General features: G+C 38.3%; 1 protein-coding gene across 2 annotated transcripts in view; it reads left to right on the plus strand.

Moving 5' to 3' along the window:
* Positions 1-635: 635 nt before the first annotated feature.
* The window catches only part of arhgap22a (Rho GTPase activating protein 22a), a 43,009-nt gene continuing 15,814 nt past the window's right edge, over positions 636-27,830 (plus strand). The window contains exons 1-3 of one of the 2 annotated variants that reach the window (XM_066679098.1): positions 636-902; positions 6,804-7,003; positions 11,504-11,591. In XM_066679098.1, coding sequence (XP_066535195.1) covers positions 854-902; positions 6,804-7,003; positions 11,504-11,591 — 337 coding nt within the window. In that variant the 5' untranslated portion in view covers positions 636-853. Of the gene's footprint in view, positions 903-2,758; positions 2,830-6,803; positions 7,004-11,503; positions 11,592-27,830 lie in introns of those variants that run through there. The other variant, XM_066679099.1, reaches the window with a different exon arrangement.

Here is a 27,830-nt window from a genome sequence, read left to right on the forward strand (position 1 = left end):
TGTATGGTGTAATGTGCTCTATTTTATTATTGAAACCAGCCTTTCATTTTGGATAATGTGTTAAAAGATATGTGACAGCCAAAATAAAACTATGTATATATATTCTTTGAGTAGTAGTAGATGTATATTGTTGTTGTTTTAATTTTTTTTTTTTTTGTAGTTTGTTCCAGTTGTTTTTTTAATTTAGATGGCCCTTTAAAAATGTTTAAGGGAAATTTGCACATTTCTAAGTGTTTAAGTGTTGGTGATTATTTGTGAAGTTATACACATATCACACAATGTTCATACAATTTTAACTCTTGATTTATTAATGGTAATTAGGGGAAACTTTAGCTTTAAGCCCAAGTTCATTTTCACTTCTCTGTTGCCAGTCATCACTTCCTGATAACAGTCTGAATGTAGCAAGCACAGTTTGGTCTCATGTGTTGGACATAACATTCTCATATTTCACTGTTGTCAGCCCTCTGAAGCTTTTTCCCTTATGCTGCTAGAAACTTGCATATCAGGATGTGCTCCTTCAAAGAGCTTGATTTGAGATGGTAGGTAGAAGGGAAGTTTAGAGCATTGTGGCATTCTGACAATGGTGTTTACTGGGCTCATGATTGTGGATTCTGTTTCTCTGTGTCACTCTTGTTGTGTTTTGGTGACATGCTCACATTCTTTTGTGTGATGTAACTTTATCTAATTGCTTTCCAAGTTAAAAATCTGCTGATTCACTAAATGCTTCTTGTGTCTTCCTGAGCAGAAGGAGGAGTATACTTCTTAATTGTGATTTCCTTTCCAGTCCCTACGCAGAGACTTCAGACAGCACATACTCTGTGTTTTGAATGAACATCAAGATGGGTCTGTTCCCATGAACAACACAAAGGTTCTGCATTCAGAGAGGCAAAGGAGGCTTTTAGGTAAACCACTTTTTTTCCCCTTGTTTGAGAACCTTGGCATGGTGAATGTTTTTATCAGAATCAGTTAGTCATAACAAGCACAATTCATGTACATAGGACTAATTATGTAATGTTAGTCTGACATATGCCTTTAAAGAAGTATAGTTTATAAAACTTGGACATTATAAACATTTGGAATTGTTTATTAATATGCCAACTCATAGTTACATGTACATTTTATGCTGCTTGTATGAACTTTGGACAACATAGACAGAACCTGCTTTTGTTTGAACTAAATGGCTGACTAAAGTTGCCAACTGTCTGCAGAGCCAATCGCTACAGACCTCCGAACTTCATGTGGCCTTCAGATTAGCTCAAGAATAGTGCATAGAGAGCTTCATGGTATGGGTTTTCGTGGCCAAGCAGGTGCATCAAAGCTTTACAATGCGTAATGCAAAGCATCAGATGCAGTTGTGTAAAGCATACCACAACTGGACTCTAGAGCAGTGGAGACATGTTCTCTGGAGTGACGAATCACGCTTCTATGCCTGTTGATCCAACGGACGAGTCTGGGTTTGGTGGTTGCCAGGAGAACTGTACTTATCTGACTGCATTGTGCCAGGTGTAAAGATTGGTGGAGGGGGATTATGGTGTAGTGTTGTTTTTCAGGTTATGAGCTTGGCTCCTTAGTTCCAGTGAAAGGAACTCTTAATGCTTCATAACACGTTTGGGATGAATTAGAGTGGATACTGTGAGCCAGGCCTTCCAACATTAGTGCCTGATCTCACAAATGCACTTCTAGAAGAATGGTCAAAAATTTACATAAATACACTTCTAAACCTTGTGGAAAGCCTTCCCAGAAGAGTTGCAAAGGGTGGGCTGACAACATATTAAACCCAATGGTTTATGGGTGGGATGTCACTCAAGTTCATATGCGTGCAAAGGCAGACAAACAAATACGTTTGGCAATATTGTGTATGAGTAGCATCCAGTTTCTTTACAGCTGTTTGCATGATCTTCATTAAGCACTACACAGTTTTACTACATGTGCCAGATTCAGGTACAGGATTGTAATTCAGGTCATTTGAAAGAGAACTAGCCTCATGGATTCATATTGAATTGCATTCAAGTCTAGTTCATGAAATCACTATAATTAACGAGTACAGGGATCATGGGTGGGTACAAAAGATTGCCGGACCTGTTAGATATCATGGCTTATAAGACCACAGACTCTAAAACTCATTCATAATTCTGCTAGGCAGTTTTGGCAAGTGCCATTTTAGCTTGGACGTGGTGAATACTGCAGATTAAGAGGTTATGAGTAAAAGGAGAATACAATGAAGGAAACAGGGAAGTTGCATGGATGCGCACAGGAACACACACCCACAAGCAGCTCAGCAGACGCATACACCAGCAACCATAGACCACAGAGCCAATTAAGAGGAAGGAAGGAGAGAGGAAAATGGCAGAGACCCTTCTGTTTCTGCTCCACTGAATTATTGACAGTAATCATCCAGGCCTTTAATGGCTGGGCCAGAGTGGAATTCATTTGGGTGGTGGTGGGGATAAATAATGCATTATGGGTAAGGGTGGATACGCGCGTGCGTGTGTGTGTGTGTGTGTGTGTGCGTGCGCATGCATGAGGTCCCTCTCCTCCAGCTGCCTCTGCATAATGAGAGTGGGCGGTGCTTGGGAAAAGTGCGGCTCAAAGCAGCGGGCCAGTGGGACAAGAGTGAGGAAGAGAGCAAGAGGGAGGGAGTGACAGTAAAGGGAGAGAGAGAGAGAGAGAGTGAGAGAGGGAGGGATGCTGCCTAAAGCTAAAAGATAAGGTGCAACAGGGCGAGGCAGTAGACAAGAGTCTAGGGGAGATCCAAACATGTGGATAGACAACAGCACTCTCCAGCGATGAGCACTATGCTGAGCCCCAAGATTAGACAGACGAGGAGAGGTAAGCACTGCATTGCCTCTCTCTCTCTCTGCCTCTATTCTCTCTCATCCTCAGCAGCAGTTTGCACTCCCTTACTGCACTCCTACTGCTCTGCTTCTGCTGAGTGCTGCTTTCATCCCTCAGAACAGAACTGAAATGCTGGGTACCATGGTCCTGTGTGGGGCAAGTTGGACACTAATGCTCTGTTGCCTAGTAACCTTTCTCTGGCATAAACGATGTCCAGCGACGTGTCACATCTTTCATTTGCTTCATTGAAGAAGTGAACTGTCCCAAGAGCTGATGAGCATGAGCCTACTTGTGACTGAGAGCAAAAGTCACATAATGTTTATTTACAGTAAATGTATTCATGTATATTCATGTGTATATAGGACTTCATTCATACTGGGGTAAGTTCTTCTGACTCAAACCGTGTTCAAAATATTACCCATGCTGCTTTTTTCCCCCTTCCATGATAAATAATACTTTCATGAGTCTTGTGTTCACAACGTATAAGAGCTATGTGAAAGTTAGCTACACTAGGACAGTAAGCCCCTACCAATTGTATGTTAATCGGGTTACATTTAATTTGACCTAAAAATGACTACATACATTTGTAAATTCCAGTATTAAAGAACCCAGGTTATATTATGAAGTAGGTTTAGTCTTTGTAAACAGTGTGCTTAATGTGTGCTGAATGTTCGGCTCCTGGATGCAGGTTACAGGCGTGGTTGCTTGTCTGCTTCAGCACCAGTGCTTTCTAGCTGTAAAAGGCTATTTGTGGATTGATCCGCTGCCTGCTGTGCAACATAATACGGGCGAGTGGAGCTGAAACACACTGCTTTGCTGTCTCACTCTGCCTCTGTCACACTGCATATGGAGCATGTCACTTTTGATGAGTGTTCTGCTTTCACCTGCCGTGTCAGAGGGTCCGCCAAGCACATTTTTAGCATGCTGAGCACAGCGCCCTAGCCACATCTCATTTGTTCTACAGCAATATATTTCAATTGAACCCCCCCCCCCACACACACACAATGGTAATACCAATCATCTGTTATACAGTATTTTCTTTCACTTTCCTGCCTGGGTGTGTGTTGAATTTACTTCATTTATATATGAACCAAATTCCCTTTCCATACAGTATGGCATTAGCTCAATTTTGTCTTTCAGTTTACTTACCTTTAGCAATATTGGTGCTGATTTTATTCAGCATATGGAAGTAATTGGGCAAATTCAGTGCATCGCATTTGTCAGTGTGAGGACCTTGTTAGCTCATAACTGAATATATAGCTGAATGTTGTTATATGCAATAGTGTCATGTTTGAGCTGTCACACACGGCTAATAAGGCATGACCCCAACCCGTCTGCCAGTAGCACTAATGGTAACAGGATTTGTAGCTCAGTAAACTAATATGTAAACGGATTGTTTTGGGATTTTTTTTTTAAGTGGAAATGGCACCAGTCTGATTCCAGTTTCTGATTACTGATGTAAAGTTGTAGTGTCTGCAAAATATGCTGAATCAGATCTTGGGAGGTAAATCAAATATACATCATTTGGACTTTACACATACAGTATGTTTTGATGTTATATTATGATTAATGCCATCTTTAATAGTTATTGTCAAATCATTCCACATTCAGAATTGGTACTTCACATCTACTCATTCAAACGCTCACTGGTTATTGTAGCTTAAGTGCTTTGATATATTCATATTTAATAAGAATACGAGGAGTTTTAAATAAGGTCACAGTTCATGTATGAACTAAAACACATGAAATGTATTAGATTTTAAATTTTATATGTAGTCATATTTTTATTTGAACAATGATCATTTACTGCTGACCTCAGTTCTTCATCATCAGATCACTTTCCTATGAGATCTTTCTTCAAACTTGGTAATATGTAAAACTCCCTCAAGGCTGATGACTAATCCACCCTACAGCCTTGGAATCCAGTCACACACAGCATGATGCTCAATGTTTTTCTACATACTTGTGTTACTCAGAATGGTTTAGTTTTTGTAGCGGTTTCAGCAACAATAATGATTAAAAAGAGCTGCTCTTTCTTTATATACCCTCAGAAAATGTCACTTCCTAGACTCATTATGAAATAACATGCAGGGTTAGTAGATTATATTGATACTGAGAACTTACTTAACGCCACTCCTAGGTCATTTTATATGTATATTTTGTCTTTTTGAACAACTATAATATTGTAGTATATAGTATTTTTTTTAAAGGCTTAGGACGCTTTACTGATATCTGTAACACAACCGTGGATGAGTGGTATTACAAATTGAGATGGTTCCATGTGCTTATTGTGCATCTAACTGTGAACACTGATTCACCTTTATTTTCCCTGTAGCTATTGCACAGCAGATCATGACATGAACTATCCACAGCTTTAAGGAGGCAGATAGATATTTATGTACATGCCTGAGATGAGATTTACTACCCGTTGTGAATGCAGGACCACCTTGAGTGTCTTCTCTCTGCAAGTGCTCTGCTGGAAAATGTGCATGAGTCATGTACATTTCCCAGCATGGCCATTCCCTTGTCTAGAACCAGGAGGCATATGATTTGCTTTTAGACCGTCCTGCAGTCGGACCAGTATGGACCAGGCATGAATATGAAGCCCATTCAGAGCTAATGTGGAATGGCTAGATGCCTTGGCTCCTGGGAAGGAAGAACAACAGCAGAGCTTAGCCCAAAGACATGCAGTATTCATTACCATGCTGTTCCTCATGCCATCCTCAAGGTGTCCTCATGAAATGATGATGAGCCTTATTCCAACGGACCCAACCCCCCACCCCTCACTTTCCTCCTCTCTTTCTCATTTGTAATAGTGCTCACTCTGGTGGGCTATTTTTGTTTTAGGTATTTGATCATTGTAGGCAGATATTAATTGTTAAATTAATGCTTAAAATCAATTATTAATTTTATCATATTAAAGGCAATGAGACACATGGAAAGTGTTAATTCCAATGAACTAAGAATGAGCAGCAATAAAATATGTATAAGCTTAGCCCAATGCCCTTTATTTTTAGCTCACTGGGCAGTAAGCAGTCAAGAAGATGAATTGAAAGAACGTGATCTAAGCTTTTCAGTTGAAACCTTTGAATCCTTGTACAGACTGACTGGCTGGCAGGCAGGTTTTACTCTTCACATTTACAGCTAATGAGGGGAGACAGCACTGGGACTGTCCCTGAAGCTTGGTGCTTTAAGGAGTGAGTGATTTTAGGAGTGCTTGTCCCCCCCCTCCTCATTTCCCTTGGGCAGAGAGGTCTACAATAACACTGATGAGGCTTCCATTACCCACAGTGATTTAATGAGATTCTGGCAGTATCTGCAGTCCTCCTTCAGACAAATGGACTCAGGGAATGGAATGGCCATTATGACCAGAGACCACAAAAAGCAATTGTGACTTTGAGAATAAGAGGCATAAGAAAAACAGCGTAGAGTCAGAGTGTGGCATAGCCCTCTGGTGAGAAATGCCTGGAGAAAAGAAACCTGATAGTGCTCTCAAATGCTGATGTCCTCGGCCTGCTGCCCCCAGCTGAAGAAGATGGAATAGATGGGAATGGGAAGATTGATTTTTTTTTTTCTCCCCACAAGCCTGATGTGAATTCTGCTTCTGTTCCTCTTACATATGAAATATGCCTCTGAGATGATTGTATTATATCCCCATTATGCCAAGGTTGTGGTTAAGTACAGCTTTCACTATGAGTTTGCTGATTCATAGAGCAGGTGTGAGCTGGATTTTATAGTTAATAACTTTGCTTTGGTCAAATATGAGCTTTATATTTCATGTTTTTGCTAGTGCAAATGAAAATAAATGCCTTGCTGAATGCATAAATTCAGCTCTATAAACGTTAATCTGTCCATGAGCATTCTACAGATATACAATTGACTTTTCTTTGCTGAAAGTGTAAAGATATTCAAGTCCAAAACAGGCTTCTGACTGACCTTTCTCTTTGTCTATGTGTTTGTCCCTACAGCCAGGTCTAAGAGCATGGTGATGGGAGAGCTGACCAGGGGCTTAAGTCGGCCATCCTCTCCGGGCCTCCAGGAACGGGCAGTGAAGGCCGGCTGGCTGAAGAAGCAGCGCAGCATCATGAAGAACTGGCAGCTGCGCTGGTTTGTGTTGCGCACTGACCAACTTTATTTCTACAAAGATGAAGAGGAAACCAAACCACAGGTAACTGCACATGTCAAAGCCCGTAGACTACTTATCGTTTGACCGATATGGAAATTGTGACAGGATCATTTTAAGCATAACTTTCAGTTACTTAATACAATTCATATTTTGCTCCAACAAAACATATTTAAAATGATATATGGATTTAAAATAGATTTACAGTGGTATGAAAACGTTTAGGCACCCCTGATAATTTTCAGGATTTTCCTTTATAAATCATTGGTTGTTCGGATCAGCTATTTCAGTTAAAAATATCATATAGCAGATGAACACTGATATTGATAGTGATATTTGAGAAGTAAAATGAAGTTTATAGGATTTACAGAAATTGTGCAATAATTGTTTAAACAAAATTAGGCAGGTGCATAAATTTGGGCACATTCAACAGAAAAATTATATCACTATTTATTAGATCCTCCTTTCGCAGAAATAACAGCCTCTAAACACTTCCTATAGCTTCCAATGTGAGTCTGGATTTTGTTTGAAGGTATTTTGGACCATTTTTCTTTACAAAACATCTCCAGTTCAGTCAGGTTTCATGGTTTCAGAGCATGGACAGCCCGCTTTAAATCACACCACAGATTTTCTATAATATTCAGGTCTGGGACTGAGATGACCATTCCAGAACGTTGTACTTGTGCCTTAGTAGATTTTGAGCAGTGTTTAGGGTCATTGTCTTGTTGAAGTACCCAGCCCTGGTGCAACTTCAACTTCACTGATTCTTGAACATTGTTCTCAAGAATCTGCTGATACTGACCAGAATCCATACGACCCTCAACTTTAACAAGATTCCTACTACCTGCACTGAACACACGGCCCCACTGCATGATGGAACCGCCACCAAATTTTACTGTGGGTAGCAAGTTTTTGTCTTGGAATTCTGTGCTCTTTTTTCACCATGCATACCGCCCCTTGTTATGTCCAAATAACATAACATAAATAATTTTAGTTTCATCAGTCCACAGCACCTTATTCCAAAATGAAGCTAGCTTGTCCAAATGTGCTTTTGCATACCTCAAGCAACTGTGTGTGGCGTGTGCGCAAAAAAGACGACTTCTGCATTACTCTCCCATACAGCCTCTCCTTGTGCTAAGTGCACTGAATAGTTGAACAATGCACAGTGACACCATCTTTAGCAAGATGATGTTGTAGGTCTTTTGATGATGTTGTAGTTGTTTTGAGGCTCCCATGTTGCCACTCTTCAGAGAAGATGCAAAGAGGAGAAAAATGTGCAGTTGGCCACCTTAACACTTTCTCATAATTGGATTCACCTGTGAATGTAGGTCAAGGGTCAATTAGCGTTCAAAAAAATGTTGTGTTCCAATAATTAGTGCTAAAGTATTCAAATCAATAAAACGACAAGGGTGCCCACATTTATACACCTGCCTAAGTTTAAATAATTATTCCACACTTTAAATCCTATAAACTTCATTTGACTTTTCTATATAATCCTATATATTATATTTTCTTTATAATCCTATAAACTTAATTTCATTTCACTGTGTTCATCTGCTATATGATATTTTTAACTGAAATTGCTGATCCGAACAACAAATGATTTATAAAGGAAAATCCTGAAAATTATCAGGGCCCAAACTTTTTCATACCACTGTAAATACTACATGCACAATTCCCTTTCAGCAGTTGAAATCAGAACACTCAATCATAGTGCAAAAATATTTTACTTCAAGTCAATGAGCTATATCCAGTGATTATTTGTAGAATTATTATTATTATTGAAAAACTGGCATGCAAACTCCTTTTCACTCAATTGTTGTCCGTTTTGCACCGATACGGGATGCGTTTTGTTCTGTATTTTTTGCGGCCACATTGTTAAGGTGATGGTTTGAGGCAGATTCTCTAGGGCTCGTAAATAGAGAACACCTGGGTCATCACCTATATTTAGCCAACAAGCAGCCAGAGTTATCTGTCCATCATTCAATTGCAGCCAATGGGGTAACAGCCCCTCCTACAAGGGGTTGTTTTGCGCTGAGAGCAACAGGTTAGAGCTAAAAAACTGGGAACTACAGCCCTGCTTTCAGATAGAGCTAATGTTAACCCCGAGTCCTGAATATTCATGAATATTTGAATCAAAGTTATTCTTTATACATAAAAATCATATTAGATAGTTTCAGATTGATAATAACATTAACAAACTATTTTTAGTGTGTAAGACAAATGAGTCCTAAATAATCAATTAATTTGATCACATCTTTTAGGCCAGTATGATTCTTTAACTTCAGACCTTATTGTAATTAATTAACAATTTAAAATAATACAGTTATTTTAAACTGGTAATACAGTATTTGCAAAATGCATGGACAGATTCTTTGCCTTTGTTCAAAAAGGCTACTGACAGGTACTAACAGTCCCGATGGCAGTTGATTTAATAAATATCTGACAACAAAATGATTTATCTGATTTACTAGAGTTGAAAAGAATTTACAAGTGCATACTGGTCCCCCGGCCTCTGCATTCCTTATTTTGATTTCAGAAATTTGCCAACCAAACGTTGTAGTTAGTTTTCTGACTGTGAGTATCATTTCAAGACAACAATAAAGAAAAAACATTAATTGAATCCCTGTTACAATCATTAATTAACCAAATTAAAAAGCAATCGATGCACTAGTTGAAATGGCATTATGCTATCAGAGGAAACCTGATTATTGATGAATGGAAAGTAAGCCTGCGGAAAAAGCCAGTTAAAATGTTCATGCATTAAACACTGCATTATTAAGGCAGACTGAATTGATGTTTATGTTCTTTCCTGACATTATGACAGTATATTTTATATACTTTATATATAATAGTTGTTCACAGCTATTATTTGTTTTTCTACCTGTAGATGGATATTCAAATATCCCCCCACCAAAATTCCAAAATCACATGTTTATGGATTGGCTATTAAAAAGTGTCCATAATTGTGACTGTATAAGTGACTGGGTGAGTGTGTGATGCCCTGTGATGGACTGGAGCCTTGTCCAGGGTGTGTTACTTTCTTGTACCCAATGATTCTGAGTAAGTTCTTAACCCATTGCAAGATGAAACTGTTACAATTACTGAAGCAATCAAGGAGAACTTTGAGGGAGTTTTTCTTTGCCACTTTCGCCCCTGGCTTGCTCTCCTGGGGGCTTTTACATTTCATGTTAAACTTCTGTCTTTACTGGAATTCTGTGAAGATGCTTTATGACAAAATCAGTTGTAAAATGTGCTACACAAATCAATTTTTTGTGGTGTCTGCTATATTAAAATGAGGATTTTGTCTGATATGCTGCTTCAGGAAGGCTGCTAGCCACTTACTTTACATATGAGTGCTCACGCTCTTTAGCCTGAAAAATCAATGTTTTCCTTAACATCATCGTGTCACATTGACTGTGAGAAAACAAACTATTGCTTTTTACTGTTCATCTCTCAGAGCAATGTACACTGCTCATTGATGAGAAGAGCTTGGCTGAAGGACAAAACTGTGTCCCTTATAGCTTCTAGCCAGATATGCACTGATCACTATCAGTTTAAATTTACTGAGAGCTCTAGTTAATGCTTTGTTTATCGCCTGTGTTACTTAGTCCTGATGTATTTTCAAAAGCTGGATGTAAATGATGTGCTGTTAATATTGTCAGGGGCATTACTATGTCTTTCATTGCCTGTACTGTGCTGGCGGAGAAGCCACACGTTCTTTGCCTGACAAGCTAATTTGGTAACAGCCTGCCCTCTTGGTCGACGACGTCGTAAGTCACTGTGCTTAGCCATTGCAGCACAAATGACCTCTGAACTACAGAGGAGTAATGCTGCAGACAGAGGGGATGAAACAGCATGTCTCTGAGCTGACCTGATGCATTTTCTTCATCATCTCCAAGCTCTCTCTCCTCTAGAGCTTCAACTGCATGCAATGCTTAAGTGAGCCAGCTCCCTCTAACCTCTAATCAAACTCATTCTCTACCGCAGAACTATGCCCAGAGGTTAAATGGATAATTCAGTATTCTAGCCTTATCGGTGCATACATGATGAAATTTCATTTAGCTGCAGTTAGATATTAAAGAAGCAATGTGGTGTAGTAAGCAGATTTTGCCACATGCCTCTATGGCCGTTGGTGCAGCTATGTAAAGGCCTCAATTCTGAAGATGAGTTCAGAGCTGGAGGTGCATAATTTATAATGTGAAAGTGGTTTTGTCTAATTGTGCATGACTCAGCAATGCTGATTACAGCGTAAAATAGAGCCTCGCGTATAACATGGTGAGACGCGTTCCCACTGCCTTTTATCAGCCGCTTATGCCCATAGGGTAGCTCATTTAGTAATTACCACCAAAAATCAATTTTCCATTTACAATGTCTTGATGGAGAACTAATCTGTAATAATCCCCAGAGAATAACTATTAATTCCACAAATAATTGAATAGATAAAACTCCATTTTAAAGGGGAGGGAAGGATGCAGCCATTTACACTCACATTTTCTCCTTGAGCTGGTACATATGCCCTCTATTTTGTCTGTTTTTTTCTAGGGCTGTATCCCATTACATGGCTGCCAAGTCAATGAGCTGACGGCCAATCCCGACGAACCTGGTCGGCATCTTTTTGAAATAGTTCCAGGTGAGTTAACATGAAGCAGGTTAGAAGCAATTTGTGCTGTTTCAATTGCTCTCTGATAACTCTTCAGTTCACCTTTCATACAAGCAAGGAGGATTCAGGGGAACGAAGCTCACAGTCAGGGCAGTGTCCTGAAAAGGGCATGTATGTTGTAGCAGATGACAGACCATTTCCTCATTACTGCTGCTTTTCACTAGAGGGCACAAGGATTCCTCTGGCAGAAGGTAAACCCTGTCTGAAGGACAGTTTTGGCTGTGTGGCTGTAGCAAAATCTAAAGCTTCCCTCTAATAAATCTGAGAGTTATTATTCACAATGGACCAACTAGTAGACCTTATGTTCCATTATGATTCTAATATCATTCACTGTCCTTTAGGTACTTTGCACAAACTAGTGTAATGTGATATCATATGTTGTGATACTTCACTGACATACCAGACCAGAAAAAAGAGAAACAACGAGGCAAAATAAACAATTCACTATCATCCCACGTGCTCTAGCTACAGGTGCACATCAGTACTTTCCCATGGAACCACATTCACTTAAACACACTCTGCTTAGGTCCCTGGGAAACCCCGCAGAGGTTGACTCATCAGTTTCACACAGTGCCCACTGAATGTAAATAAAGGAATCCTTTACAAGCTATATTCATTCATGGTACTTGGTCAATTCACAGCAATTTAGTTAATCTTGCATGATGGTGAAGCATATTCATTTGGGGCTATTGTTAACACATTAGCTTATGTCTAAACTATTAGAAAAGGGGACTATAAAACACAAAATATACATATTTTTACATAACAAATATATTTAGCTTAATTGTTTTGTATTGAAAAATTGAGATCCCAATGTATTTTATTGCATCAACCTGTGAAATATGTGAATTTTCACACACCAGATGAAACAAATGGGATTAGAGGAACTAGTTACATTGTAACCATTAAACCTAGCTTTTATATGTACTTTCACGTTGGTAAATAATAGGAAAATCTTATCTTTTGGTCACAAATGTGAGTTCATACATCTGATAGTTTTAAGATTCATTTTATGACCTATACTTAACCTGAGTATTTTCAGTCAGTTCTGCAATGGGCTGATCTTTGTGACATCTCTGAAAGTTTTACCCCTTTGATTTTCATGTAGGAACAATCAATGTCCTGAACAAAAGAAAGCTGTTTATTTATTTAGACATAGGGCTTATTTAAAATACTTTAAGCTCATGGAAAATTTTGATTTCTTTCACATTTTCAGTGTAGGATCAAATAAACAAAAAAAGGCATCTCATTGTTACATAGTCTTGTCACACATCTTTGTCAAGGGTGCTACTGATTCCAGTGGGAATGGTATGCTGATAAAACTAAGAAATGTTTTAAAACTGTTGGTTAAGGCTAAATAGTTTTAGAATTTATTCATGGTCATAGAAAGTTCTGTTCTGCATTCAGTTCTGTTTGTGACAACTGTCCTGTCTGATATAACCTTTTACACACATACCTATTTGACTGTAGCTATTTTACTGTATATTACTACAGTGTATACTGTCATTATTGTGTCATTTTCTCAGGTCTGAACTGGTCACAGTGCTCTTATTTAGCTTTGCTTTGCATGCAGATCTACAGGTCTCTTGCCATGGTGTGTCAAAACATGCAGTGTTTTGCCAGTTTATTGGGATACTTTATTTCTGTGCCTAGCAACAAGTGGATTGATGTAAAGTTCCCCTACTTTTTGTCGTAACCTGCTGATGAGGGAATTTACACCAAGCAAATATCACAAGCTGGTGCTACATCTATGAGCATACACACTTAAAATTGCTGTTACTACTATTTACTCTGTTGTGGTCACACCTATAACTGAGTGATGAGATTTCTGAGTGATTGCCATCGACTAGATTTTAAATTTAACATTCTGGTTCTATATCTAAGTAGGACTCGATTTGAGGGGATGCAGTCCTCTAATCAACAAGAATCCATTTTATGTGAATTAATGTTGTTGTTTAACATCATCTAGGTTTACTATTAATATTTTAATTACATTAAAAGTTCAGATTAAGTCACCAAAATAAAAATTTGTAGTCCAATTCCAGTGATAAACTAGAATCAGCCTAGGTAATCTAATCACGGTTTAGCATAAGAAGAATCCTACACAGTATTTTCCTTATTGTTTTTAGATTAAGTATGTTCATTAAAACCACACCCACTTGTCGTCCATAAATCCATCACTGAACATAAATTTTCATATACATGAAAATATAAAGTACAGAGTTTGAAAAGTCTTACAAATAAATAAACTTTATAAATGAATAATCGTAATCAGCAAGATATGTTAAGAAATATTCCCACCTTCAATGACAATTACTGAACACTTACCTTGATGGTTGCTTTGATTGTACTCTAATTCTTAGGTTTATGACACACATATAAATCTTAGGTAACAGAATAGCTAGAGTCAGCATTTATAAATATTTATGTAGGTTTACGCAGCTTGTGGAGGGCTATGAGAAGCTTATGTAAGTGCCATATAGACTTATGATAACTGCTCAAAACCAGTTACCAAATCATTTGACCTGGTTTGCAGTCACTGCAGCACAGTGTTGGTTCTAAGTCCATTCTTTTATACTTAGCTGTCTGCATCCAAACACAAAGTGGAGGCTTGTCTGTAAGAGTCATTTATGTTGAGTGAGGAAAATCTCTCATAATGACATGAATTTGCTGAGCCTTACACTTCATTATTTCAAGAAGTCATGTCTTGCTATAAAATTGCACTCACGCAGCCAAGTGCTGTGTCATAGCATACAGTGAGCTGTGTCTTGAGATGGACGCAGTGGGGATCCTGTGCTTCGTGGTGGTCTTTTATCCCGGATTATCTAAGGCCAGATGAGCTCTTGTCTGTGTTCTCCTCCCATAAAGGGCTTTGATGCAGTAAAAGGCAAGGCAAATAGAAAGTCTAAACAAATATGTCTCCAGAGTGTTAAATGTGGGGTCTGGGTTGAGAATGAGGATTGTTCCCTGTTATATTTAGATGGACTGCAGTCTCAGAAGAAAATACATTTTCTTATATGCTGTACAGTTTTTTGCAATTTCAGATGTGGTTATGCTTCTTATAAGGCATTTAATTTTATTCCATTTACACCTGTATTACACATGACAAAGTGTATATTAAACAAACCTTTATTCACCACTTTAAATCATTTTGAAATTTGAAGGTCTAGTTGATTGACACATCTGTATTTTAATGTTGATCAACATAATTACATTGTGTTATGTACTTACAAAATCACAGATCGATGCTAATAAACAGCCTCTTGAAAATTCAGTGTGCATTTCTGGATTTTTACTAAGGTGAGAGTCAAAATTATAAAATGCCAATATAGATAGATGGATGGATGGATGGATGGATGGAACACACTTTATCTTCATTGCTCTGTACAGGTTCAAGACAACAAAATACAGTTAGCGTCTACCAGAAGTGGTAATGGCAAAAATGGCAGCATTGTCCAATAACAGATAAAGTGCAAAAAATTGTAGTATTGTGCAATTATAGACAGGGTGCAAAATGACACTAAAGTGCATGCGTAAAATATTAATAAATAAGAAGAATATTGATAACATAATATTGTTAATGTGCCATAATACAGGTATGTGGACTGCAGGCGGGTGAGTCAAGCTCACATACTTTGTGTCAGTCAAGCAAAACTGTTGTAGCACATGCAGAATGAGATGGTCATCGTCATCCCAATATACCCCTCCACATCAGTGGTACCAACACATATGCAAATGGCCTGGGCTCTGATGCACCCCTCATAGCAGGATTGATATTGGCTTTTTCGTTATTCCCAAAAACAAGCTGACAGATTTCTATGTAGAATTCATGTATCGCATTCTCCAGTCTTGGCTTGGAACGGCTGAGCCTTTGGTGAATGCTCATTTTATACCATGTATATTTACTTGCTTAAAGTTGAATGTTTGAAATAATGAATTTTCTATAAACATAACATTATTTTGCTCCTGTTGCAACATATCCCAAATCCATATTCAATATTCTTCATATTTACAAAATGCAGTATAAGTTGTTCACTGAAAACATTAGAAGTATTTTCTTTGTATTTTAAAGATTCACAAAAATTAACAAATCACAGATCCTATTTTATTCAAAAATTCCAATATTTGATCTAAACCTATGATAGCTGAGATACACTCCTTAATATTTAAGAATTCAAAATGCTTTTTGAATGAGGTGAAGTATAGTTCAGTCCATAAGAACAGAGATAATGTCAATCATATTTGGGCTTTATTATAAGGAATTAAGAGATGTTGTAATAGGTAAACCCATATATATGTTTTAAGTTGGCATATTCACATGCAAGCTACAGATGTGATATACATACATTTACAACTTTACGTGATAAACTTATTTAATTTTGACAGTACCTTATTTTTAATCTGTCTTTTTTTTTCCTTTTGTTTGTTTCCAGTGAGTGAACATGGAATTTTGCACAGAGGAGCTCCACTTCCCTTCCTCACTGATGTTTATTATAGCACTGGAATGGATCAGTAGCTTATTTGGTTAAGCTGCTGAGGCTATTCCATACAGACAGTAATGCAAAATGAAAACTAGGGACTGAAAAGCTGGAAACAGCCACGTTTAGCCTTTTAGTTCACAATTGCTTGATGTTTAAATGTCCTGCTCTTTTTACTTGGCTTGCACTAGATGTCGGACACTTGAACAATGGCTCTATTTAAGCCTGTTCATGACACAAAAGCAGGAGCAGTGACTGGAGTGGGGCTGCACAGTGGAGGTCTGCACTGAGCATGTGCTCGTGGCTGACAAGTCATTTGAAGAAGCCTCATGTCTGCTGTTTAACCAGTGATTTACTCTACATTGTGAGCTAGCATACACACAAACACTTACACTCCATTCCAGTGCTGTGCTATAAAAGCATCTGTGTAACACACAATCGCAGTGTGGTCTCCAAAAAATGTCTTCAAAGAGGGGCCTAGTTTAATTAATAAGCGCTGGAGTTTAATGGGGGGAAAGATCCGGGCGACATGCAGAGATACGTGCGTCAGGCTTGTGGAAATGTTAACCCACCCCCATGTGAAGTTTTCTTCAGCACCGTACAAACACACACACACACACACACACACACACAGATTGATTAGCTAGGTCTGTTTGTGTTTGGGGGATGTTCGCAGTGTTTGGCAAAGATGAGCTTGGTGGTGGTGTGTCTCATGAGGGTGAGTGAGGGCAAGCCAAACCTCCACTCCCAGTCTGGAGGGGCTATGTGTGTGTGTGTGTGTGTGTGTGTGTCTACTGGAGCGGGGGGTGGTGGGGGAGGAAGAAGAGAAAAGAAAAAACAACTTATTTTTTGAATGAATGAATGGATGAAGCAAATGAAAGACTTGTTTTTCAGGTTTTCTGGCTGCAACGCTACTTCTTTGGTGCACTTGTGCACATTTTTCCCCCCTTTCTTCCCCTGACTCACTATGTTTCTCTCTTCCTCTCTTCCCTCACTCAAAGCGCTTTCTCTCTCTCTTTTTCGCTCTCTCTCTCTCCCTCTCCCTCTCTCTCCCCTCTCTCTCTCCTTTATCTAGACCAGTAGCTCTCTTCCAATGTTTCTTTTCCTCTGTGTCCCTTACTTTCTCCCCTCTTCCTTTATTTCCTTCTTTTTCTCTGTTTCTCTCTCTTGCTTTCCTGCTGTTTATGTCCCTCTCTCTTGCTAATTCTAGCTGTCCCTCTGTCTGTCTCTCTGTCTCTCTCTCTCACTCCTGCGAGTCTCTCTCTCTCTCTCTCTCTCTCTCTCTCTCTCTCTCTCTCTCTCCTGTGATCAAGTGCCCCTGGCACATACCTGTGTAGAGGATTCACCTTCCGGGCAGGTCATGGGTGGAAGTGGCATGGCTTTTGTGTAGCAGCTGTGTTCCGACATGGGGCTCAGCTGCTGCAGGCTGCAGGAGCACCACGCTGCTCAGCCCAAGGGTAAGCACTGCGCTTTCTTTATTCAAGCTTCTCCACCTGGATCTCTCCTCTGTAGACACTTGTTCAAGAAAGAGCAGACTGCTCCACGAGCCAAATCTTCTTCAATTGTGAAAACACAGCACTTTGCTGGGATTTGGGAGGTTTTATAGCTTGTTGGAGTTGGTGTTGCTCATTCAGCTGGAAGCCACTTAGCTCTGGGAAGAGCTGCTGGTGGTAAAAGGCTGGAACATCTGGACCGGCAATATGCATGAAAAGAATCCAGGAAGCTGCGGCTTCACTGTGTGAGCCATTTTACATGTATTTTTGGATCGTGTTGTAAGAAGCACAAGGGCTGTAAGGGAGACAGTCTTGCATGAATGTGCCCCTGTAATTTGACATGAAGTATGCTGAAAGGTGTTTCTGCATTTCTGCTGCTCTCTGATCTGGCACTGCCACTTTAACCCTTTCCTTCCTATTTACTGACATGCACCCACTCTGAAAAGTGTGAATGCACTTTATTTACTTAATTTTGTTTCTTTCAATTTACTGTAACAAGGCTAAATTTCACAAAGCTAATGTGGCTAACAAGTACTGGAAGCTGACAGATGATATTATGCAAAATATTATTTTACAAATGAGCTTAAATTTGTAGGATTTGGTAGTTTCTAAGACTGTATGGCGTACTGTTAACTTCAGAATGGAACCAACCTAAGAAGCAAACTTTGGACATCAAGAATATCTCATGTGTCCTTACACTTTTTAGGTAACAGGAAAATGTGTTCACATAGAATGATCACATAGAAACCATGTATATATTTGAATATTTGAAGTAATGCATTGGTGTTTCAGTGCCATTATCGTTCTGATAACAATATTTACTAATTACTGGTGTCTGTGCTGTTAAAGTGATATTCAGAATTGCAATGATTCTGTTCACTACTCTCTTTCTGACTCTTTCTGAGCCAATGTTTTAAGCTTTTAACCATTAAATGACCAACTACCAGGCCCTCACTTTAGTTCCTCATTTACGGAACTGCAAGGATACGTTGTTCTCCTCCGTGTCTTATAGCATTGTTGCTGTAATATGCTTCTAACGTACTTAATCTCAGTAAGTTCTATGTACGCCAAGTAAGGAGCATCAGTACTCTTTAAAGTAAAGTAAAGTACAGAGCCTGGAGCCACTGCTAGGGAGTTGGAAACATATTGGAGATAAATTAATTGCTGTGTAGGTGCTAGAGTTACGACTTTTTCCTGCGGCAACTTTCTGAATGTTATCAGAGCTGTTAGAGTGTGGTTTTCTGAGGTAACCTGACAATCATGATGCAGAAGTGAAGCTCTGCTGAGTTTGCATGTTTATTGTCTGAATATCTAATGACCACAACAGAAAAGGGAAGCCTTTCAAAGCAGAATTTAAAAAATAAAAAAACAAAGAAAGAAACAAACCCAGACAAATTCTAATCTTTCTGTGCTATTTTCACACTTCCATAAAACAAATGTATGCAAAGATAGTCAATCACCCCAGACTTGTTTGGTGTCTAAAATCTGCTGCTGTATTTTGCACTGCTCAGTTTTGTAAATTAACACAGGAGAGCTGACATTTTTTGCTCTGGAAAATTTAAAAAAAATTATGGATGTTTATGTCCTCTATATACCATCATGCATGTGTAAATTACCACAGACATGCCTGCAGTTGTTAAAATATTTTATAGTATATATTTTAATATATATTCTGGTATGTTTATTCTATATATATTAATATTTTATATATATAGTTGTTTTTACAAATAGATCTCTGTTTAGTACCAAATAAGATTCTTTGACTTGGATGTATTCAAATGAGTCTTTAATGTTTGGCAACACTTTCATTGAAAATGGATAAAAGTGAAGTTTGAAATTTCAACACCAGAAAATTGCTTTATGATATGCTCAAGCAGATTTACAAACACAGATTAATAAACTTATAATTTCTGATTCTTTGTAACATCTTTTTGTTTATTGCCTGTTTATCCACTGCTGATGGGTTTGAAAATGTCTGAAGTCTCTTCTGAGCTAGGTTCACTGTGTTATGTGTAAACCACACACTAGTCACTCTGTGACTAGACACATTATAATGTCTGGATCCAGGGGAAATTCACTGTAGAAATTATCAGAAATATTCTGATTGGGTTCATGGAGAGAATTTTAACACATCTTAGTGATTCTTACCTTTCCATGCCTCCCTGAATAGGAGCTGGCTAACCTGTGCTTACATTACACTAAACTAAATATCTGTTATATTCTGCATCATTTGCCATATAGCTACACTGTAATTTACATGAGTGACTGCCACTTAATTTTGTGGCAATATATTACATTAAGTGAACTGTGCACCACTATTTAACAAACATGTACTGGGTATGCAGCTGTTTACTCAAATCATTTAAGCTATATTAACTTCTGTGCCCCACGTAAACACACTCACTGGTAGCACCACATGAACAATGGTATTAAAGAACACTCATTAATGGACTACTTCATTAGTAACAAACAACTGTCTTCAAAACAAAACGAGCAGAGCCATCCTTTTCAGGGGATTCCATTAGATATGTGTGCTTCTAACAGAGACAGGCCACCCATATTTGCAATGTACAGAACACACTTTCAGCATGAAAAATGAAAAAAAAAAAAAAGTTAGCCAGATTAATTTTTTCAACAATAACTAGTAACAAGTGAAAATGAGCTGATTAAGCAAATCCAACAAAACCACTGAGAATTCTGGGGAATTCCACCTTTTAACTGGTTTTCTGTCTAATATGGCAAACCAGGAACTGAGAACGTCTATTATAGTTAGCTCTTTTTTATTTAAAACTAAGCATATCAGTTGATTAATATGATGAATCAAGATTTATTGAATCATTTTGTGAAATCACAATTAGTGAGCTTTGTTTTATTTGCTAATTTTTGACTCTAAACTGTAGCTTTTCCTTTTGACAACAAGCACATAGCCTTTAACACTAGGCATAAATGTGGACAAACTGAGCTTCATCAGAGTGGATTTATTAATCTCAGTAATATCTTTACTTGTCTCATGTTTGTTGTAGCAGATCATCTCCAATTGGGCAGTTCCCCTATATATCAACACAGACAGGACAGTTAGCAAAACTTTACTCTTTAACTGTAGATAAAGTGTTAAGTAGATAAAGGATTTTTTTTAACATGCACTAATAAAACACAACAGAAACCTAAAACTTTATTCTTGGGAACCCCCCCCCCCCCACACACACACACACCCACACACACACCAATAAGTGTTTTAAACAGGAAGTGTAATCAGAAGGTTAGAATGTTGTCTGAGTACCACAGCATAAATAATCTGATGCACACAAATCAGAACCAGCTGAGGTGTGGTCTGCTCTCTTTTCTTCCGCATTGTGTTTAGCCAATCAGGATAGTGCAGACCACGCTTCGTCTGGTTCTGGTTCTGGTCCATGCACATCAGACTGTTCACTATTTATTTATTTATTTATTTTTGTATTCGTTTAGCTTAGAACTATTATAAATCACAAATTCCTTCTCAAAACTCAAAAATAGGAAATCGTTCCAAGATTTTAAATTGTTTACCCTACAATGACTCTAGAATAGGTTTTATCTGATTCATATATTTTGCTTAATATATTATATTGTTTATTGCCTTGGTTTAATCCTAACACTAAACCTGCTGCCATTTCATGTAGATCGCTGTGTAGCACTTCATGTTTCAATATAAACCAAACCTATGAATGTGTGTGTGTTTGTGTGTGTGTGTGTGTGAGAGAGAGAGAGAGAGAGAGAGAGAGAGAGAGAGAGAGAGAGACCTGCAGGCAGTGCTACACAGGCGACTTTGATGGTTGCCATACAGGCGAGTCAGGAGTGGCCAGCTGATGTAATGTGAGTGGAAAGAGAGAGGGAGAGGGTATTTCTGACTGCAAAGCAGTATCCATCTGCCTGCTTCTGGAGTTGTAAGGAGGAAACCTCAAACATTCAGATGCTGAAGCTCAGCTCAGAGAAATAATAAAAAAAAGAAGATATCTGTTCCTTCATATCAGGGAGAAATTCTGGAGTTAGCAAATAGCACGGCTAAAACGGCTTCCTCCTACCTAATTTCCCGCCCTCTTCACTCTCTGTCCTCTGTGAGAAAATTTTTGCACCTCACTACCTCCTCCTCCTACCTTTTTCTCCTCAACTCCTACATGAAACAGAAGCTGCCCAGATTTCTAGCCCAACTTCTCTTTTTTCCCCCCTCTGCAGTTTCATATTCACTTCTCAAACCACTATTAATCAGCTGAAAATATTGGCCCCAAATGGATATACTGACATGTACAATGAAATGACTTGATTTAAATGTACATGTCATATTAATAAAATATATTACACTCATAATGTCCTTTAATTTCTGTATTTTTGGCACTATGATGTAGCGTATTGCAAGCACAAAACTGACTCTTCAGCAGGTCAATAGCTCAGATAGACTGCTTTATAATTAAAACACCAGGCACTCCAATCCAGCCCCCCACAACACACACACACAACATACATTCACAGACTGTATCTATAGATAACTTTGAGCTTTTGATTAATTTCAACATGTTCGGTTCTCTCAAAGGCTGCAGGAGTTTGATAAAGACTTGAGGAAATTAAAATCACTCCCTTCCAAATCACTGTTTTGATCTAGATTCCCATTTCTCATCTGGAAGTCTCCGGAGTGTGAGGACGCAAAGACAGAGTTCCACCTCTTCAAAGCCTGTGTGTCTGCGGTGAGCTGCATCTAAGATAATGCTTTTCATCTTTAAGCCTCAGGCCCAGAGTGCTGGATGGCCTCCCAGTCCACTCTCACCACTGGCCAAACCACACCCTCTGCCTCAGGTCTCTCTCTACCACCCTCTGTGTGTTTGTGTGTTTGGTGGGGGGCTTTTGGAAGCTACTGGTTTCCTCTTAAAACACTCTATGTTGTCTTACACTAGGTATATGACTTTAGAGTTGTGTAACGAATGAGTTGCACATGTTAGTTTTTGGGATCCTTTGTCAGCAAAATCTTTGTTGTAAGCCTTCACAGGTTGAATACATTTTTTTTTACTCAGTTTCTTTCATCTGGCTGCTAACATAAAACCATTAGACAACTGAAAATATTTCAACTAAGGGAGAACATTAATTGCACCTATCTGCTTTCTGCCTTTCAGCTAAAAGTTGCCCACATTATTTAGCAGTACATTTAGTGGCAGTGGAGAGAGGGGACCATTCTAGTTACTACAGATTATTTTGTAACTGCTGAAGTGTACATACACATACATACTCTATAGAGTTAAAGGGTCATTAAAAGGGATAGACAATATTATGATATTACTGTCATATCTATACCATGTGATTGCCGTTTTCAATTTCAATCTGTTTTAATCTGTCCTCAACATTGTCATGAAGTCTCCCAACAGCATGCAGTAAATATTTGTTTCTGATCCAAAGATTAAAACCTCAATGTGCAGATCTGTTATACCCAACAGTGCATCATATATTAAAGGATGGGCAAATAGAGACTTGACATTGTTTAGTGCTCTCCACCACTGGAATGTTAAAAATGCACATCACAGCCCTGGCCTCCTTCTTCTAAACAGTCTACAGCCATGACCTTCCATCACAAAAGAAAAAATGCTGGCTGTCATAGTAAACACATTGTCCACTGAGGATGCACAATTCATGCATGTGTACTGGGAAACTGGTGGGGTTTGGGCCCAAGGCTGAACTACAGACATGGCTCTCTGAAATGGGTAGAACTCCATGCTGATGTTCAGGGAATATATCAAGTCTGTCTTTGCTCTGGTGGGAGCAAAGAGTGATAAACCTCAGGGGTTAGCTGCTCACTGCTGCTGCAGAGAGATGTGAGGCCAGTCAGTTGTGTGAACAGTAGAAGTGTTGACCCAGATGGGCAGTGTTCATGACCATGCATCAACACCCACTGCGAACTGCTCAAATGTTAATTAGGTTGATGCAGTGCACTGCTTTCTCTTTTGTGTCTTTCATGTTTGCACTATTTCAGAAACTGAATGGATCTTAGGCTGTAAAATGAACACTTCTAGACACTTTAATAAATAGGCCAGGTTAACAATGTCCAAAATGTGTGCAATGTGTGAAGAAGCGTAAACCTCTCTATCGTGTATGTTTTTTGTCTGCCTCTGAACACTGCAGACAACGCAAACATATTGGTGTTGAATATTGTAAGAGTATGTTCAAAGATATTTAAAAATTCAAATCATATAGTGCCTATAATTTGATACATTTTTATGTATACGTTTGTTGTTGTGCTATGCATTGGTTTACTTGTTCCTTTAAATATAATGTGGTGAACTTTGAACAACGAGCTGTGTATATCATCGTTACTGTTGGTAGGACCAACACAGTTTTTGAGGATCTGGCCATCTACATAATCGCAGGCTCCTGATTGTTAGCATTACAAGAAAGATGTGAACTGTATGGTGTAGGGCTGAAAATCCCTGCCAATTTTAATCCACGCCCCATACACACAGACAGGGCAGGGCAGAGTCAGTGTCAGGATGTAGTGTCCTCAGGGAGCCATATGTTCCATATGTGAGTCATCTCACACTGCCCCATCACTAGCTGATGATAGCCAGATTTTTCAGTGACCTCTAGATTCTTAAGCAGTCGCTTATTGCGTGGGGTGCAAGCCGCCAGCTGTTAGAACACAGTGATAATAAAGGAAGTGTGATCAGAGGGTGTCTCTGTCCAACAAATATTAAATAATACATGATAAATTTGGGGCAAGAATTGCAAGGACTTCAGAAATACCACCTTCTAAGCTTTCTGATGATGTGCTGTAGATATCTGAAGCTGAAGAGTATATTAAAGAAGAATTGTTTTTAACTTTGTTTAAAATAGCATCATAATTAAATTATTGAGGCAATTAAAATGGTAAGTCGATAAGAGTGGTTCAATGTGAAATGGAGCATTATAGAGGAACCATATTACAGTGGTGCTGAGATGTTTACAAGATATAGACATTGTGTTTATTATTCAAAATGACCAGTGAACATATTTATTACGAAACCTACTAGTTTTAATGGGGTGTGATTTAAAAAAAAAAAACAGCGGGAAACCTGAAAAAAAGTTTGTTTTTGATGATGTTTTTCTATATTTACCAAATCACTCTTAACTTGAATGGAGATTATGACTTTTTAGGCTAAACAATGTCATCTCACGCTGTAGTAAATGTGTTTGGAACTATTTTCTGAAATAACTGAGGCATTTGGTTATTTGAATGCCTGTTTTATGTCATCAGTGCTGTGACCAGCTGTGAAGTTTCTCCAAAATACTGAAGTTCACTGTGTTCAATGTGTGTGTTCACTGCCCCTAGTGTTTGGGAAGAATTGCTCACTAGTGTGTGTTTGTGTGCTCACTACCACGGATGGGTCAAATGCAGAGAAGCAATTTCGCTAAAGATCAATAAAGGTGTTTTTTTTTTATTATTATTATTCAACTTCTTCTTATCCTACTTCTTCTTCTTCTTCTTCTTCTTCTTCTTCTTCTTCTCCTCCTTCTTCTGCTTCTGCTTTGTCTTTGTCTTCTTCTTTATATTTATGTCTTAATGATTTAATGAAGGAATTTTTGGAATTGGTGGAATCTCCCTTCAGGTTTCACTATAATTTCTCTTGGTGACCTATTTAGTATGTTTTGGTGAACATAAAATAGTTTCTACTATTTCTGTATCTCAGTTTTACTTTCAAGTTCTGCTTTTGTGTGATGTGCAGGTCTGAGAATAGGGATGATGTCATTCTCGCAATACAGGCCTTTTCCTTTGATTCCATCTAGTGGTCAGGGGCCAAATTACAACCTCATAGTGGTATTCACACAGGTCAGTTCAGCATACGCTGATGGCTAACGTTCACATGGTTTGCTTGTCCACAGTTTCTTTGCAAATTAATGGTATTAATAGATCAATAGATTGCTTGTCCCCTGTATTCTACTGAGAAGGCTGTACACTAGATATCAGAACACTACTGTAAGGATTTCATTGAGTGTGGGGCTTTATGCCTCTCTAGCTAATGCCTGACATTAAACGTGGTGATCGTGGGCTCATGTGCAGCTGCTCCAGATTTCTATAGGTCAACGCTTTTCTATGGAGATCATACAAGTTATGAGTGTAAAATGGATCTTATAAAGAAGATGTTTCCAAAGTTTTCACTGACCAACTTGTTTGCCTTTTTTATTATTATTATTATTATTATTATGCTGATGCCTGAAACATTTGGGACAGGCAAAATTTGAGTCAAAAGTGTACAAAATATTTAAGTTACATTAAAACATTCTATAGGAAACAGTTAAAAATAAAATGTACTGTAGAAGCATCCAACGAAGATTAGCCTCAGCAGGCAAAGATGGATTGTGGCTTACCACATTGTGTCAATATTTTCAATAGAATAGAATAAAAAAAACATTTTCAGTGTAAAGTTTTAGGTGTATAATCTACTCTACACTGAGAAAATTGCAGGAGAACCTGAGCTGTTGCAGTTATAAATAAATCTGCTTGGACAGTGCTTGTCAGTTCTTCCTGACACCACTGACACTTGACAGTCCACCACTGCATTAAAAATGCAAAAGGGGAAATCTGTTTTATGCAGAAATACCATTGAATTTCTTGGCACACGCTCATCACTAATAGTCAGAAACACAGTGCAAATGTTTGCTGGGGTCTCATGAGTCCGGGTTTTTTTTTAATGAAAAGCAGACAGTGAGCTGTCTGTGCAAATGTCTGAAGGGAACATCCAGATTGATATCAGTAGTAGGTGCAAAAGCTAACATCTGTCCTGGTGTGCGTGTGCGTCACTGCCCACAACATGGATGAATTTCATATGTGTGAAAGTATCATTGGACATGAGTGGTACATTGGGATTTTAGAGACTTGCTTTTTGTGGATCACCAATTTTTATTATGCCAGGCTTCATTTCGTATGTGCTACAACAACAGGCCTTTATAGACACAGAATTACTGGTCCAGAACTGTTTCCTTTGGCACATCGAGAAGGAATTAAACATCAGGGACAAGGCACTGTTGAGCAGCTGAAGTCTTGTATGAAGCAAGAATGGGCAAAAATACTTGTAAAACTGCAATAATTTAATTCTTCTTTACACAAATGATTAAAGGTATAACTGAAATGTAACACAGGGGTCAACATTCCTCTCTCTTACCATTTGTGTTGCAAGCATCAAATTCTAAATTTGTAATATTTACAAAATAAAATTCTAGTTGGTCAGTTTTTTCTGAATTTTTTCAGTTAAATATTCAAGGTTCAAGGGGATGAAATAAAAATGATAGATTCTTGTTTTTATTACATTTATTACAAAAAATTACGTTGTAGACAAATTCACTCATTACCCGGGGTATCTGCAAACTTTTGGATAGGTAATTTATTATGCACACAGCCGGGTGTAGCTGTGACATGATATACAGTGGCATTTAAATAGAGTAATGGCTGTTTATGGGTATTTGTAATGCACTTGTGTAAGTAACGTGGGTGTGTTGGCATGAGAACAGAGCTGAATGTATTTTCTGCCACTAATTGACAGAAGTCTGACTCAGCTCTTTGACAAGTGCAGTTCACGCTCATGAGTGTATTTCAGTTCCTGTGATTTGCATTTAATTGTTTATACATGACTGAGTGCTGGGACTGCGCTGCGGTTTATACATGTTACCAAGACAGAATTTTCGATGCTTCTCTATTCTATTTTCTGTATAATGAGTCAGACAATATGACGGTATGTTTTTTTTAAAGAATGCTGATTTCACATCAAAATTCTCTGATGTTTTTTTTTGTTTAAATTTGAATGATATAATGAACAAATTTGAAGGAATTAATTTAATTTGGTGGAACAATTTAGGACATGTTTACAATGTCTTTTAATAAACACACAAATGTATATGTTATAGTTTGTATATGTTGCTGTATCTCTGTATCTCAGATATCTTACTATCCCAGATAAACCAAAACCCTAACTGTAACATTTGTGTCAACTGAAAGTGATCATATGAGTAACTTTAAAGGTGAAATATTATCCACTTTTTTCATCGGTTACCGCAGTTTCCAGGGGTCTTAATTACGTCTATGAAATGCTTTGGTCAAAATAACACAAAGATCAAACACCACAGCACAATTCTAATCCGGCGCTTGTGCATCACCACAGCTTATGTGCAAAGCAACAACAAACGAGGCACACAGAAGCTCTTATTACTCACTGTTTTACTCTGCTTCTTTACCTTCTCTGTTCTGATTTTCA

This window comes from Hoplias malabaricus, chromosome 8 (genome assembly GCF_029633855.1).
Source record: "Hoplias malabaricus isolate fHopMal1 chromosome 8, fHopMal1.hap1, whole genome shotgun sequence".
NCBI classification, from domain to species: Eukaryota; Metazoa; Chordata; class Actinopteri; order Characiformes; family Erythrinidae; genus Hoplias; species Hoplias malabaricus.